Here is a 17,643-nt window from a genome sequence, read left to right as displayed (position 1 = left end):
AGTGTTATGTGTGTGTATATGTGTAAATAAATGAACACTGAAATTCAAGTATTTATTTTATATATCATAAAATAAATATATATATATATAGCTAGAATTCACTGGAAGTCAAGTATTTCTTATATATATCAATCAATCAATCAATCAATGTTTATTTATATAGCCCTAAATCACAAGTGTCTCAAAGGGCTGTACAAGCCACAACGACATCCTCGGTACAGAGCCCACATACGGGCAAGGAAAAACTCACCCCAGTGGGACGTCGGTGAATGACTATGAGAAACCTTGGAGAGGACCGCATATGTGGGTAACCCCCCCCCCCCCCCTCTAGGGGAGACCGAAAGCAACGGATGTCGAGTGGGTCTGACATAACATTGTGAAAGTCCAGTCCACAGTGGATCCAACACATCAGCGGGAGTCCAGTCCACAGCGGGGCCAACAGGAAACCATCCCGAGCGGAGACGGGTCAGCAGCGCAGAGATGTCCCAACCAATGCACAGGCTAGTGGTCCACCCGGGGTCCCGGCTCTGGACAGCCAGCACTTCATCCATGGCCACCGGACCTATGCAACTCCCCCTCCCAAGGGACAGGGGAGAAGAGGAGAGAAGAAAAGAAACGGCAGATCAACTGGTCTAAAAAAGGGGGGGGTCTATTTAAAGGCTAGATTATACAAATGAGTTTTAAGATGGGACTTAAATGCTTCTACTGAGGTAGCATCTCTAACTGTTACCGGGAGGGCATTCCAGAGTACTGGAGCCCGAATAGAAAACGCTCTATAGCCCGCAGACTTTTTTTTGGCTCTGGGAATCACTAATAAGCCGGAGTTCTTTGAACGCAGATTTCTTGTCGGGACATATGGTACAATACAATCGGCGAGATAGGCTGGAGCTAAACCGTGTAGTATTTTATACGTAAGTAGTAAAACCTTAAAGTCACATCTTAAGTGCACAGGAAGCCAGTGCAAGTGAGCCAGTATAGGCGTAATATGATCAAACTTTCTTGTTTTTGTCAAAAGCCTTGCAGCCGCATTTTGTACCAACTGTAATCTTTTAATGCTAGACATAGGGAGACCCGAAAATAATACGTTACAGTAATCGAGACGAGACGTAATGAACGCATGAATAATGATCTCAGCGTCGCTAGTGGACAAGATGGAACGAATTTTAGCGATATTACGGAGATGAAAGAAGGCCGTTTTAGTAACACTCTTAATGTGTGACTCAAACGAGAGAGTTGGGTTGAAGATAATACCCAGATTCTTTACCGAGTCTCCTTGTTTAATTGTTTGGTTGTCAAATGTTAAGGTGGGATTATTAAATAGATGTCGGTGTCTAGCAGGACCGATAATCAGCATTTCCGTTTTCTTAGCGTTGAGTTGCAAAAAGTTAGCGGACATCCATTGTTTAATTTCATTAAGACACGCCTCCAGCTGACTACAGTCCGGCGTGTTGGTCAGCTTTAGGGGCATGTAGAGTTGGGTGTCATCAGCATAACAGTGAAAGCTAACACCGTACTTGCGTATGATGTCACCCAGCGGCAGCATGTAAATACTAAAGAGTGCAGGGCCAAGAACCGAACCCTGGGGAACTCCGCACGTTACATATATATATATATATATATATATATATATATATATATATATATATATATATATATATATATATATATATATATATATGAAATACTTGACTTGGTGAATTCTAGCTGTAAATATACTCCTTCCCTCTTAACCACGCCCCCCGCACCACCCCCGACCACGCCCGCCACCTCCCGAAATCGGAGGTCTCAAGGTTGGCAAGTATATGTATGATGTGGAGCTGACTTTGACATACTACAACAACCTAATGTTCAATAAAAACATTTAGAAAATCTGCAAAAGTTTAACCCTCTGCCTTCGTTTGTGTCAACATACTTTTATTTTTCATACAGTATTATTGCTATTCTATTTACTAGACCTGCACTGTCCTGAATGCTGCATATTATGTTGATGCTATTGGAACCTGAAATTCCGCTTGTATAGGCTCTTTCCCTATCAAGCTTATTGCGCAATTGCAGTGTTTCCTCTGCAAATATTGTAAGGTAAAACAGTGCAGAAAAGTTGAGGGAGGAGGACTCACAAGTTGTGCAGTCGGGAGAGCTGCTGTTGTGTTATCATCAGCCAGGAAAGGGGGAGGAGGGATTACAAGCCCAGTCCTGTGGAGTGGAACATCCTGCCAACACATCTCACACTCGCAGCAACAACTCTGCACAAGCAACCATTGGCACCCACCTCCAAGCATGCGTCCTCTCCCACGTTGATGCAAAGTTGGGTTTAAGTCTGCTCCTTCTTCTTTTTTGTTGTTGTTGTGTAACCCGGACCGAACCCGCAGGTTGTGTCGCTCCGGCCGGACTATTATGTTATTATGTTGTGTTCATGTTTGAGCGCACGGCGGTGGCACATCCGGAATGGAGAACCCATAGGCAGAGACACAACATGGACCTGAAAGGGACAACATTTGGAAGGTAAAGGGATTGTTTTTGATTTTTCTTTTTTTAAATTCTCTGTAGACATTATCCGTTTTCACGCGCATAACAAATCCAGTGCATGGAAGCAAATAGAGAATTTGTTATTGATTGATACTGTGGGTGTGTTTGCATATGTGTGTGTGTGTGTGTGTGTGTGTGTGTGTGAGAGAGAGGGAGGAAAATTATTGCATTTCAAACAAAAGATTTTTCCAAAACGAACTTTTTTGCAGGGCATTTTTGCTTTTGTTTTGTTCCAATGTCATTATCCACATTAATACCTTTGATCAAAATGCTTCTTTCCGTTGGCACTCCATAAAACATAAAGAATCCAAGTGCCTTTAAGGTTTTAACAAATTCGTTTTGATATAATATTTGGGTAACACTTTAGTATGGGGAACACATATTCACTATTAATTAGATGCTCATTAACACGCAAATTAGTAACATATTGGCGCTGAATTTGTCATTATTAAGTACTTATTAATGCCTTATTATGCATGGCCTTATTATACAACCAGTAAGCCATTAACTAAGAGTTAACTAACCCCAACCCTAACCCTTATTGCTTATTAGTAACCTAACCCTAACCCTTATATGTTCCCCTAGAGTCCAAATAACGCTAAATTAAGTCTTTGTTACTTTAATAAGCAACTAATTAATGGTGAACAGGGGCGCCAAAAAGGGGGGGGGTAAAGGAGACGGATTCTAGGGGCCCATGATGGAGGGGGGCCCATAGAGGCCCCTAATGATGATGAAATTATAATACAGAAAAAATAATGTCAACTGTGATGCTGTTCTTCTTTCAAAAATATGGTAATGATAGTCAAAAATACCATTAAAATGCATAACTGTATGTAAAATAGCATCAAAAAATGTTGCCGCTGTGTTGGGGGCCCTGTAAAGATTCTTTTCATGGGGCCCAAAATCCCTAGCGGCGCCCCTGATGGTGAATAAGTTCCCCATACTAAAGTCTTACCAATATTTGTTTCCACATATTTTTAAAAAAAATATTCTACTCAGTTTTTTACATTTCAAAAAGTTTATCTTCAAATATTGTTTATTTAAAATGTTTTCCATGCATGAAAGAATGGAGACGCTACGTACTCTGGAGCTCATCTCCAAGTTGGCCGCCATTTTCAAAATGATGATCATAATGAACATGTTCAATCAATCAGCTTATAAAGGCTGACCACATTTCAATGACACGTTCAAGCAAAAACATTATTTCAAGTTAACTTGGCTTTCAGCTGCTAAAGTATTTTAACACGGTTACCACCACCGAGTATAGAGTGAACCTTCGTGTAAGATGGGGGTCAGCAACCAGCGCCGCATGCAGCTCTTTAGCTCCGACCTAGTGGTTCCCTGGAGTTTTTTCCAAAAAATGCATACAAATTTTTGTTTTGATATGGTTTCTTTAGAAGGACAAACATGACACAAACCTTCCTAACTGTTAGAAATCCCCCTGTTTATATTAAACATGCTTTACTGATGAGAGTATTTGGCAAGCGCCATTTTGGCTTAATTTCAGCGGTCTTTGAACTCGCAGTAGTTTGATCACAAGTACAACTTTCTACGACACTGCCACAGAAAGACGTGTTTTATGCCACTCCTTCTTTGTCTCATTTTGTCCACCAAACGTTTTATGCTGTGCGTGAATGCACAAAGGTGAACTTTGTTGATGTTATTGACTTGTGTGGAGTGCTAATTAGGCATATTTGGTCACTGCATGATTGCAAGCTAATCGATGCTAACGTGTACATATTGCATCATTATGCCTCGCTTGTAGGTATATTTGAGCTCATTTAATTTCTTTTACTTGTGTCCTCTGTGTATTTAATTTATATTTGCATGTCTCATGACAAATTTAGTGCATGTAACATTGGCTGCATTTCTGATAGTTGTTTGTGTGCAATGTTGTTCCAGACCACAGCAAACGTTACACAACTTGCAAAGATTGTAATAAATCCATTAGAAGAAGACAGCTTGCCGTTTCCTTAACCCTCCTATTGTCCTTGGGGTCAATGTGACCCCAAGGACAATAGGAGAGTCTCTAAAAAGATGGTTGTCATTAGTTTTTCTTCCTAATATTTCATGACTTTTCCTAATCCATCAGGGAGACACAGAAAAATATAAAATCAACTGCATGATTGTTTCTCATTTCTCTGTACACATTTTGACCACGCCATCGTTCCTCAGGGGTCATATAGACCCCAGGATTGGAAAGCACTATAAGTCTTTGTGTGTTAGAGTGAGACACATGATCCAATTGACTTTTTTGTGCTCCCAAGTGATCTGAACACAGAGAATTCAATTGTGAGTTGATCTGACCATCATACACTGAATTATTGTTGGTTTAATATCGTTTGGCAGCCATTTTGACAGTTTTCCATAGATATTTCGGCACATTGCACCCCCCCCCCACCAAATACCCCCCAGTGGGAAATTACTTATGTGTGCTCCTAAGTCCCCTGAACACAAAGAAACAAATAGTGAGTCAATCCAACCATCATAGACCGAGTTATTGCAGTTTGAATACTGTTAGGCTTGGTCTTGAATGTGACCAAAAGTGATTTTCGTAATTTCTGAACGTACAAATACATATAAACTCAGTTTTCCATATAAGTGTCACACAAGAAATGAAATGGAACAATCACTGTGAGTTTATCTGACTATTACATGCTGAACTAGTGTGGTTTGAGTAGCGTTTGGTGGCCATTTTAGCGTTTTTCTACCTCGAACATCCCAGTAGGAAACCATTTATTTGTGCTCCTAAGTCCCCTGAACACAGAAAAAAGCAGTGAGTAGATCTTTATTAGTAATTGATGCAGAAACCACTGAGATAAATGGTCTTGAAAATAAATTTATAATTTATACTCTGTCGGAATGGCGGGATGTCGGAACAGTTCAAACATTCCGTTCCCGCGCCGTGTGAGAACAGGAGGAGGGGAGGGGGGAGGAGCAAACATATAAAAGCACTCGCATAGCAGCCTTCTAAACCATTTCTCTGCTGCTGTCTCTGCTGCTGTTTGTGATATACTCTCTCTCTCTCTCTCTTGTTTCGAGTTTGCCTTCTAAACCATTTCTCTGCTGCTGTTTGTGATATACTCTCTCTCTCTCTCTTGTTTCGAGTTTGCCTTCTAAACCATTTCTCTGCTGCTGTTTGTGATATACTCTCTCTCTCTCTCTCTCTTGTTTTGAGTTTGATGATGCCAAACCACAAGACGTTCTCTGTCCAGGAGGTTTTGGATCAGGTTTTTAGTGAAGAGGTAGACATAGAGGAAAATGTGTCTGAAATCGAAGACAATGTTGTGGAAGACCCTGATTATGGGGCATCGTCCTCTGATGAGGATGAGACCCTTGATGCTGAAGTTCCTGTCAACACTGGAACACCAGCAGACATTTTCCTGTCCAAAAATGGAAAGTTGTCGTGGTCCCCTGCCCCACGTCAACGGCAGGGTAGACTTAGCGCTGGTAATGTCATCAAAATGGTTCCAGGCCCAACCCGATATGCGATTAGCCGTGTCCAAGACATAAAATCTGCATTTGAGCTCCTCATGACACCATCAATTGAGAACCATGTACTCTTGATGACCAATTTAGAGGGGAGTCGTGTGTTTGGGGACAGTTGGAAGCCGATCGATGCAATTGACTTGCAGGCATACATCGGGTTGCTCATTTTGGGGGGCGTGTACAAGTCCAAAGGCGAGGCAGCAGAAAGCCTGTGGAATAAAGAGACTGGAAGGGCCATCTTCCCAGCCACCATGTCTCTGAAGAAATTCCATATTATGTCTCGTGTCCTACGGTTCGATGACAGAGAGAAAAGACAGGGCCGGAGAGAACATGACAAGCTGGCAGCTATCCGGGATGTATGGGACAAGTGGGTTCAGCAACTGCCATTGCTTTACAACCCAGGCCCCCATGTGACTGTGGATGAATGTCTGGTGGCGTTTCGTGGCCGCTGTCCATTTAGACAGTACATCCCGAGTAAACCAGCCAAATACGGCATTAAAATATGGGCAGCATGTGATGCCCAGTCGAGCTATGCCTGGAATATGCAGGTCTACACCGGCAAAGCCCCTGGGGAAGCACCTGAAAAAAATCAGGGCATGAGGGTTGTCCTGGACATGGCTGAGGGACTGGAGGGGCACAATATAACGTGCGACAACTTCTTCACCTCCTATGCCCTTGGTGAAGAACTCGCAAAGCGGAAAGTCACCATGCTGGGGACAGTCCGCAAGAACAAGCCAGAGCTTCCCTCTGAGCTTGTTGCAATCAAGAACAGACAGGCTACATCCTCAGTGTTTGCCTTCACTGAGAACGCCACAGCTGTTTCGTATTGCCCCAAGAAAGGGAAGAACGTTGTGCTCATGAGTACGATGCACAAGGATGCCCAGCTCAGCACCAGGGAGGACAAGAAGCCACAAATGGTGTTGGACTACAATGCCACAAAGGGTGGTGTTGACAACCTGGATAAAGTCACAGGCACGTACAGCTGCCGACGCATGACTGCACGATGGCCCCTTGTTGTATTCTTCAACATCATCGATGTGAGTGCCTACAACGCTTTTGTGCTTTGGAGGGAGATCAGTGAAGGCTGGAACAGCGAAAAGCTGTACCGGAGGAGGCTGTTCCTGGAACAGCTGGGGTACGCGCTGGTGCAACCCCAAATTGCACGAAGAGTTGTCCTACCAAGAGCCTCAGCGGCTGCTGTGGTGATAGTGGAGGATGTTCAGAGGGAGGCACACACCTCCAATCCTCCAGTGGCCAGAGGGCAAAAACGAGGCAGGTGCCAGATCTGTTCCACTAGGAACGATAACAAGACAACTAATACATGTGGGGGATGTGGCAAATACATCTGCAAGGAGCACATCCGTTGTGGATCATGTGCCCAGTAGTGCTTTACCCTTTCTTGGAGAGTGGGGGATGAATATTGCCATTTTTCATTTGTTTTACATTTCTTGAGAGAGGTAGACTCTAGGCTACTTTTTGCAGTCTGTGAAAAAATAGGAGTGGCAGACTTTTACAGTATTTTAGTTTTTTTGAAATAAGACAATATTTTTGGTAAATAGCCTACTGTCTTGTTATTTTTTTCTTCAAATATGGACACTCCAAATGGCCGGCCAATGGTCAGATATTTGTTGTTGTTGAAAAAAAACAAAACAAAAAAAAAAAAAATACAAAATATAAAGAGTAATAAAAAAACTTCCCCCATTGAGGATTGCCACCTTATCCTGGTCAGAGGGTTTGTGCTTGACCCTTTCTTGGAGAGTGAGACGAATATTGTTATTTTCAAATGGACACTCCAAATGGCCAACGGTCAGATATTTGTTGTTGTTGAAAAAAAAAAAAAAGAAAAAAAAAAGAAAAAAAAAAAAAGTTATAAAAAACTTCCCCCTGGAGGATTGCCACCTTATCGTGGTCAGGGGGTTTGCGTGCTTCCATGACCCTAAGAGCTATAGCTGGTCTTAGGGTAGAAGCCTGACTAAGTGCAATCTAAATGGCAAAAAACAACAACAACAACAACACCATACAATTAATACAATTCGGTCACATTCAATGATGGCCGCCTAACAGTATTCAAACTGCGATAACTCGGTCTAAGATGGTTGGATTGACTCACAATTTGTTTCTTTGTGTTCAGGGGACCTAGGAGCACAAATAAGTGGTTTACCACTGGGAGGTTATCTGGGGGGGGGGGGCGTAGTGTGCCAAAAAATCAATAAAAAACGGTCAAATTTGACACCAAACGGTATTCAAACAACAATAATTCAGTGTATGATGGTCAGATCGACTCAGAGTTGACTTCTCTGTGTTCAGAAGACTTGGGAGCACAAAAAAGTCAATTGGATCATGTGTCTTACTCCCACACACAACAACTTATAGAGCTTTACATCTCTGGGGTCTATGTGACCCCTGAGGAACGATGGTGTAGGCAAAAATCGAGGTCAATAGGAGGGTTAATCTTGGACAGATATTTGGCCATTCGATGCCAGGAGTTATATCACCCTCTGAGAAGCCTATGTTTAAATTAATGTTTTCCAATGTTGTAAAAATGTCAACATTTCTGTCAATGAAGATTTGCGTCAGCTTGTGACACACATAGTCATTATGATAGCACGCTAATATAGACACTTACGTCATGTGTTGCCTTCATTATAACACTTATACAATGTTTTTATTTGTTGGAGGCTCCAGACAGATTTTTTTTTTGTATTTTTGATCCAATATGTCTTTCAACATTTTGGGTTGCCGACCCTTGTTGTAAGACCATTGCTGACATTAAACAATATTGCTGTAAACAATATTAAGATTGCTTGCCACTACAATATTAAGTATAAACGATAAAACATTGAATATTAAGTGTATGGCAACCATTCCTGTTTACTTCCTTGACGACCTCCTTAAAGTTTTGTAATCCCTCAGAAATATCTAGGCATTCTTTTTCTATCGATGTACCTCAAGCAACTAAAATGCGTCAAACATGTCCAAGTATGGCGAGTGTTTTGCATATTACCCATCAGGCCTTTAGTAAATGGGTTAAAGGCCTACTGAAACCCACTACTACCGACTACACAGTCTGATAGTTTATATATCAATGATGAAATCTTAACATTGCAACACATGCCAATTCGGCCGGGTTAACTTAAAAAGTGCAATTTTAAATTTCCCGCTAAACTTCTGGTTGAAAACGTTTATGTATGATGACGTATGCGCGTGACGTCAATCGTTGAAACGGAAGTATTCGGCCCCATTGAATCCAATACAAAAAGCTCTGTTTTCATCTCAAAATTCCACAGTATTCTGGACATCTGTGTTGGTGAATCTTTTGCAATTTGTTTAATGAACAATGAAGACTGCAAAGAAGAAAGTTATAGGTGGGATCGGTGTATTAGCGGCGGACTAAGCAACACAACCAGGAGGACTTTGAGATGGATAGCAGACGCGCTAGCCGGCGACCTCACCTTGACTTCCTCCGTCTCCGGGCCGCCGACCGCATCTATGATCGGGTGAAGTCTTTCGGCGATCGCTGGAACGCAGGTGAGCACGGGTGTTGATGAGCAGATGAGGGCGGGCTGGCGTAGGTGGAGCGCTAATGTTTTTAGCATAGCTCTGTGAGGTCCCGTTGCTAAGTTAGCTTCAATGGCGTCGTTAGCAACAGCATTGTTAAGCTTCACCAGCCTGGAAAGCATTAACCGTGTATTTACATGTCCATGGTTTAATAGTATTGTTGATTTTCTGTCTATCCTTCCAGTCAGGGGTTTATTTATTTTGTTTCTATCCGCATTTAAGCACGATGCTATCACGTTAGCTCCGTAGCTAAAGAGCTTCACCGATGTATTGTCGTGGAGATAAAAGTCACTGTGAATGTCCATTTCGCATTCTCGACTCTCATTTTCAAGAGGATATAGTATCCGAGGTGGTTTAAAATAGAAATCTGTGATCCACAATAGAAAAAGGAGAGAGTGGGGAATCCAATGAACCCTTGTACCTAAGTTACGGTCAGAGCGAAAAAAGATACGTCCTGCACTGCACGCTAGTCCTTCACTTTCACGTTCCTCATCCACAAATCTTTCATCCTCGCTCAAATTAATGGGGTAATCGTCCATTTCTTGGTCCGAACCTCTCTCGCTGCATTGAAAACAATAGGAAAATGTGAGCAGCCCTTCCTCCTGTGACGTCACGCTACTTCCGGTAGGGGCAAGGCTTTTTTTTATCAGAGACCAAAAGTTGCGAACTTTATCGTCGTTGTTCTATACTAAATCCTTTCAGCAAAAAATATGGCAATATCGCGAAATGATCAAGTATGACACATAGAATGGATCTGCTATCCCCGTTTAAATAAAAACATTTCATTTCAGTAGGCCTTTAAATGGGTGTATTTCTGAATTGTGTATGGTACTATTAGACATTTTTTATAATGTCCACATAGTTCAGTGGGAAAGTTGCGTGTTTTTGTATTACATGTTTTACCATTCTGTGTTGGTTTATGATTAATTAGACCATGTGTTTGGGTACTCCGGCTTCCTCCCACTTCCAAAGACATGCACCTGGGGATAGGTTGATTGACAACACTAAATTGGCCATAGTGTGTGAATGTGAGTGTGAATGTTGTCTGTCTATCTGTGTTGGCCCTGCGATGAGGTGGCGACTTGTCCAGGGTGTACACCGCCTTCCGCCCGATTGTAGCTGAGATAGGCTCTAGCGCCCCCCGCGACCCTGAAGGGAATAAGCGGTAGAAGATGGATGGATGGATGGATGGATGTTTGAAAGGTTGTCAAAATTAGGACCTATGTAATGAGTTATAATGTATTCATTATTGATTAAATAATATGGTCAATAATAATCACTGTGGACCTCGCCACTTGTTGGGTAAACCTCTATCTTAATTCATGTTTTAAAAATAAATTTCAAAAACTGCTTCAAATCGTTCCGCCTGAGTGGTGTGGCACCTGTGGTGGCCTATCAGATTCTAGGGATGGCACGTGCCACCCCAGGCCATCCCCTAGACACGCCACTGATGTGCACAAAACTGATGATTATTTTAATAGTCGACTAGTCGCGTTTTTTTTTTTATCGATTAGTCGACTAGTCATACGATTATTGCTTGTATGGTCTGCTGTGCGAGTTTGACGTTGAGCCTGCGACTTGATTTGAACTCCATTTCATAATATCAAATTCAATTGTAACAACAAGAAACATAAATGACTGAGTAACGAATAGTTGTACTTTATTACATAGTTAAAAATACACCTAAAGTCCTGTAAAAAAATAAGTATTTTATTCAGTACTGTTAGAATTTACTTACCTAAAGGAATACAAGTGTATACATAAACATTCCACCATGGAAACTTTTTTCAGCGACTCATCAGCAATAACAAGTCTTTGTCGATTACTTTTTTATAATCGACAATGTTGATAATGTTGACGAATCGTTGCGGCCCTACTGCATTATTTTAAAAAAATCTACCCAAATTAAATAGCTTATAAAGGCAAGCGTTATTGTAGCTTCTAAAAAAATAATTTAGAATTTGACAAACATAAGAAAGATAATATTTCAAGAAGCATAAAGTTGGCACTTAAAGTGTACCAGGTACAGTACTTGTGTTTAGAAGGTGCTGCAGAAAGACCCCCGGGTGACTTTTCTGTTTGAAAAAACATTCATTATTTGAAAGAAAAATAAATGCACATCATCATTATTGAAATTGCACTTTTAACATGTGCATTAATTACACTTTTTTTCAAAACTCTCTGTCGCGGCCTAGATTTGATACATTTTTATTAGACACACCGTCTTGCAACAAAATGTAAATCAAAGCGTTTCTCTAATCAATCAATTGTTGCAGCCATAATTTTGATACATTTTGTACATTGAAGACTGCCTAAACAAAACAAATATCACACACCAGTGTTGCAAGACGCATACAGATAATTATCTGTACGATGTGTGATCAATAATCCCAAAAATCCCATAATGTCCGATAATTTGACAACGTCAAAACAAGGCTAATAGCAATTAACACAAAACAAATACATCCTGAGTTGCACCCGATGCTGTGCGATGTCTCATGTGCCTCCTTACAGCCAGGTGGGGGCGCTGTTCTGCCAATAAGCACATTTAGTTCATTTAAAGCACAGGTGTCAAACTAACGGCCCGGGCGCCACATCTGGCCCGCCACATCCTTTTATGTGGCCTACAAAAACCTGGCAATGTGTGTCAGTATATGGAGGGCTTAGTGGAATAAAAGTAAATAAATACATCTTTAAATAATTACTTAAATGCATCTTTAATTAATTCAATCATAAAATAAATCATGAAAACATAAAATAAAAATGTAATGTGGAATGATTATTCAAACCATGAAATAATATATATATATATATATATATATATATATATATATATATATATATATATATATATATATATATATATATATATATATATATATATATATATATATATACATATATTGACAATATTATGTCAGACCCACTCGACATCCATTGCTTTCGGTCTCCCCTAGAGGAGGGGGTTACCCACATATGCGGTCCTCTCCAAGGTTTCTCATAGTCATTCACATCGACGTCCCACTGGGGTGAGTTTTTCCTTGCCCGTATGTGGGCTCTGTACCGAGGATGTCGTTGTGGCTTGTGCAGCCCTTTGAGACACTTGTGATTTAGGGCTATATAAATAAACATTGATTGATTGATATATATATATATATATATATATATATATATATATATATATATATATATATATATATATATATATATATATATATATATATATATATATATGATTGATATATATATATATATATATATATATATATATATATATATATATATATATATATATATATATATATATATATATAAATATATATATATATAAATATATAAATATATATATATATATATATATATATATATATATATATATATATATATATATATATATATATATATATATATATATATATATATATATAAAATAAATGACACATTTAATAACACATGTATGTATTTAATTCCAATCAGAATTAATTATGACACATTTGATTGATTGATTGATTTCAGAGTTTAGAATATCCTGTTTTCAATAAGGTTGAAGGTATTTCTCACAATCCTACTTCCTTGTACTTTGTAAGAACTTTTAATATGAACAGCCTCTTAAAGTGGATCATATCAGTACATTGTTTATCTTCTTTGCTTAATCCATTCTGTAATTTAATTCCACTTACTGATATGCCAAAGGTCTTAAGTGTTGTACGTGCATACAAAGTGAATGAAGTCCTCATTTGTAACTATTTAAGTAATTATAATTTGTTTCAATTTTGACATAAATATGTCTAACCACATACAACTGCAGTTCTTCTTAAATCAATATTAGTTGATGCAAACAAAATAGCACTAGCATTTTTTTTGTCATTGAAACCCATTTTAAAATTAATTCTACAATAGCTGAACTTTTATAGCTGCTTTCCATCCTGACTTCTGATTGCAAAGCAATTTTTCTATCAGTATGTTGGCATACAGTACAATATTTAAATAAAAGGGGCAATTGCGTAATAATATTTGGTGATGTGGCCCACGATAAAAATGAGTTTGAGACCCCTGATTTCAAAGGGAAAACGGCATTAATATTAATACTACTGTTTTTTCCCCTCAAAATTCGGTAATTGTATTTATTTTGTCATTTCCTATCTGGCAACACTGTCGCACACTATACTCTTGTATATTTATCCATAAAATAAGCCGAAAATGGCTCCCGAGCCGCACTTTGGACAACCCTGTCTTGGACTGGTCACCTATCCATCACAGGGCGCATGTAGACAAGCTGTAATATTGTTATTAGGAAATAATAAATAGACCGCACTGGAGATGCACAAGCATGGAATGTATAACCGTGAGAACCCAAGATTTGAGTCCCAAAGGTGATGAACTTCAGCATTAGTGGAAAAAGTACACACACGCACACACACACACACACACACACACACACACACACACACACACACACACACACACACACACACACACATACACACACACACACACACACACACACACACACACACACACACACACACACACACACACACACACACACACACACACACACACACACACACACACACACACACACACACACACACACACTCACACACACACACAAACTTCTCATCCTCTTAAATGCAACTGAGCCTATTAATTTATGGAATGTGCAGAAATAGGCTTTCGTACCCAGAACACTTGTGTGAACGTGAAGCCCGCACGCACACAAACACACCTATAGAGTAGGCACTGTGTGTGCACAGGCAGAGAGACAGTGCGTGTGCCCAAGCCGGAGGAAGAGAATAGTGGCCCTGCTGATGAGGATGACAACAATGTCTCCTCTGATCAGAGCCTTTCCCTTCACTTCAGTCCAACTACACAAACACACACACAATTCTGTCATAGGCAATTAGAGGACCTCACAATGCAACACTCAGGTCCATTGATAGCCTCGCAGCCAAGCTTACTGAGCTACGTGGGAAAAGTAAAGGCCAAACATTAGTTTTCTTTAGTCAGGTGACGGTGTGCTTTTTCCATTAATGTGGAAATATTCACACTCATGTGGCTGCTAGTTTGTGTGACAGGACGGGCAGGAAAACATCCTAAACTTCCCCTTGGACTTTGACTTCTACAGTCGACATTTGATAATGGTCTATTTATTTTGTGAGAGTTAAGTTAAAGTTAAAGTCCCAACGATTGTCACACAAACTAGGTGTCCTCTGCATCCCCATGTTCACCCCCTGGGAGGCGAGGGGAGCAGTGAGCAGCAGCATGCGCCGTGCTCGGGAATCATATCGGTGACTTAACCCCCAATTCCAACCCTCGATGCTGAGTGCCAAGCAGGGAGGAAATGGGTCCCATTTTTTGTAGTCTTTGGTATGACTGGGCCAGGGTTTGAACTCACGACCACCCAGTCTCAGGGCGGACACTCTAACCACAAGGCCACTGAGCTGGTCACAGGTTACAGGAGCGTTCTGCTGAGTGCCAAGCAGAGAGGCAATGGGTCCCATTTTTTGTAGTCTTTGGTCCCATTTTTTGTAGTCTTTGGTATGACTCGGCCGGGGTTTGAACTCACAACCTCCCAGTCTCACTCTAACCACAAGGCCACTGAGCTGGTCACAGGTTACAGGAGCGTTCTGCTGTTTTTAAGGACCTTCTGTCATGATTCGTTGTCCGGGTCAGGTTATGTTTAGTTCATAATATCCTTAATTTATTGCCTATTTCTGTTGCGTTTGGGTCACATGGTTTTGCAATGGTCGTGTCCCCAAGATGCAGAAGGATGTGAGGAAGCAGTGTGCAGGTAAGAGGATGATTTATTCTCCAAATACATGGCAAAAACAACGTAGAACGTTGTGAAGCAGGGAAAGCACACGTGAGGCTCGAGGATAACTTAGCACAGCAAAATAGAAACAGTAGTCATAGCGTGACGCCAACACAAACAGTCGCATGTAGCGAGCAATACAGCCCAGACGAGTCCAACGCGAGGCAGGTATAAATAGCTCTCTGATTAGTGATCAGGAGCAGGTGAGCATCCCGACCGCTAATCAGAAGCAGGTGCAGGGAATCAGTGTCCATGGAAACTAACAAGAATAAAAAGGTTACTGAAAACAGAAATAGACAATAAAGTAAGAATATCATAAACTTAACATAACATGACTCTGGCAATGGATCATGACACTTCTGCAAAACATCTAGTCAAAGATCATTAGCATTTTAAGAATCAATCAATCAATATTTATTTGTAGAGCATTTAATCAGAAGTGTCTCTAAGAGCTTCATAACTGACATCCCCTGATTTGAACTCATCCAGGCAGGGAAAAACCCCAAAAGTCCGAGATGGGAAAAAACTAAACCTTGGGAAGGAGCCGAAGATGTGAGGGTCCCCAATTCTGGGTGACCGTCTGCAATGGATATATAAAGTATATAAATGAGATTTAGATAAGACTTAAATGCTTCCACTGAGGTAGAATCTACAACTATAGCCGGTAGAGCAGTCCAGAGTACTGGAGCCCGATAGAAAACGCTCTAGAGCCTGCAGATGTTGTTTGACTTCTGAGACTCACTAATAAGCCGGCGTTCTGGGCACGCAGATTTCTGGACAGAACTTAGGGTACAATACAATCAGCAAGATAAGATGGTTCTAGAATGTTTAGTATTTTGTATGCAAGTAATAAAGAATGTGCTGCAAAAATGTGAGTCTGAAAAAGAAAGGACCTAAAATGGAACTTTGAGGAACACTACTGGTATAACTAAAGAAGTTGAACAAATGACTACTGACCGCATCGGAAGTAAACAAGCTACAGCAACACGTTGGTGACATAAATCACATTATGGAAAAAAAAAAAACCTAACAAAAAGGAGAGGACTTAAAGTGGTGCCTTAAATTAGTTATGTAAATCAAAATCTTGGACTCCAGTGTTTAATGTTTGCTGTAAAGGTTAAAATGTTAATACGAGGAACTGTGTTTACAGTGGTCCAAGTCCCTCTATACATCAGGAGCACTCCATATTTTTAGGAATTGAATGCAAAAATGTTTGTCTCCCAAGTTTTGAACTGAACTCGGGGGCCCGTATGGTGTCCTTCCCGAGCTGGATTTGGCCCTTTGGCTGCCAGTTCAATAGCTCCTGTGTACAGCTTGTATAGCAGCATACATAAACTATATGTGGAAAAGAAGTCAGGCATCATGCCAACATGTTTGCGATCATGGATATGCTCTTTATGTGTAATTAAATAACACAGCTGACCTACACAGATGCACCTGTGGCCCTTCATAACGATTGCTATGTGTGTGTGTGTGTGTGTGTGTGTTTATCTTGGCACATAAAGTGTGATTTTGTAACTCTTTCCAGATTTTATATCCCGGTCAAGTGGGATTGAGAATTAAATTTGGATTAAATGTCACATTGTAAGACATTGGCATCACTGTTTACATGAATGATGCTGTACTAAAGAAGACGATACATTGGATTTAAAGGCGACCATCTACTGTAAAATGTTAAAAGATCACCATACAAAACAAGTCTAACCAACCAAAACAATAATAAAGATGCATATGTATTAGGAAACTAGCAACACAAGCATCTTTTAAAAAGGCATTAAAGAAATGGCTGCTTGGGTGTCAAAATTGTAGTCATATAAATGGAAGTATATTTTATGAAATATTTATTTGATCAATTCTTCACATATTTGTGTAATGTACAAAGTACATTTATGGCAGCGAGTGGTTACAACAGCAACTTCTACCTTAATATTGTTCATCTGTTTACCGTATTTTTCGGAGTATAAGTCGCACCTGCCGAAAATGCATAATAAAGAAAGAAAAAAACATATATAAGTCGCACTGGAGTATAAGCCACATTTTTTGGGGAAACTTATTTGATAAAACCCAACACCAAGAATAGACATTTGAAAGGCAATTTAAAATAAATAAAGAATAGTGAATAACAGGCTGAATAAGTGTACGTTATATGACGCATAAATAACCAACTGAGAACGTGCCTGGTATGTTAATGTAACATATTATGGTAAGAGTCATTCAAATAACTATAACATATAGAACATGCTATACGTTTACCA

General features: G+C 40.1%; 1 protein-coding gene across 1 annotated transcript in view; it reads left to right on the top strand.

Moving 5' to 3' along the window:
* The first annotated feature begins 2,171 nt into the window (after positions 1-2,171).
* The window catches only part of mmd2a (monocyte to macrophage differentiation-associated 2a), a 25,385-nt gene continuing 9,913 nt past the window's right edge, over positions 2,172-17,643 (top strand). The window contains exon 1 of the mRNA XM_062036622.1: positions 2,172-2,502. Coding sequence (XP_061892606.1) covers positions 2,414-2,502 — 89 coding nt within the window. The 5' untranslated portion in view covers positions 2,172-2,413. The remainder of the gene's footprint in view (positions 2,503-17,643) is intronic.

This window comes from Entelurus aequoreus, linkage group LG25, assembly GCF_033978785.1.
Source record: "Entelurus aequoreus isolate RoL-2023_Sb linkage group LG25, RoL_Eaeq_v1.1, whole genome shotgun sequence".
NCBI lineage: Eukaryota > Metazoa > Chordata > Actinopteri > Syngnathiformes > Syngnathidae > Entelurus > Entelurus aequoreus.
Note: the sequence above shows the minus strand (reverse complement) of the source record. Positions and strands in the feature narration are given on the sequence as shown.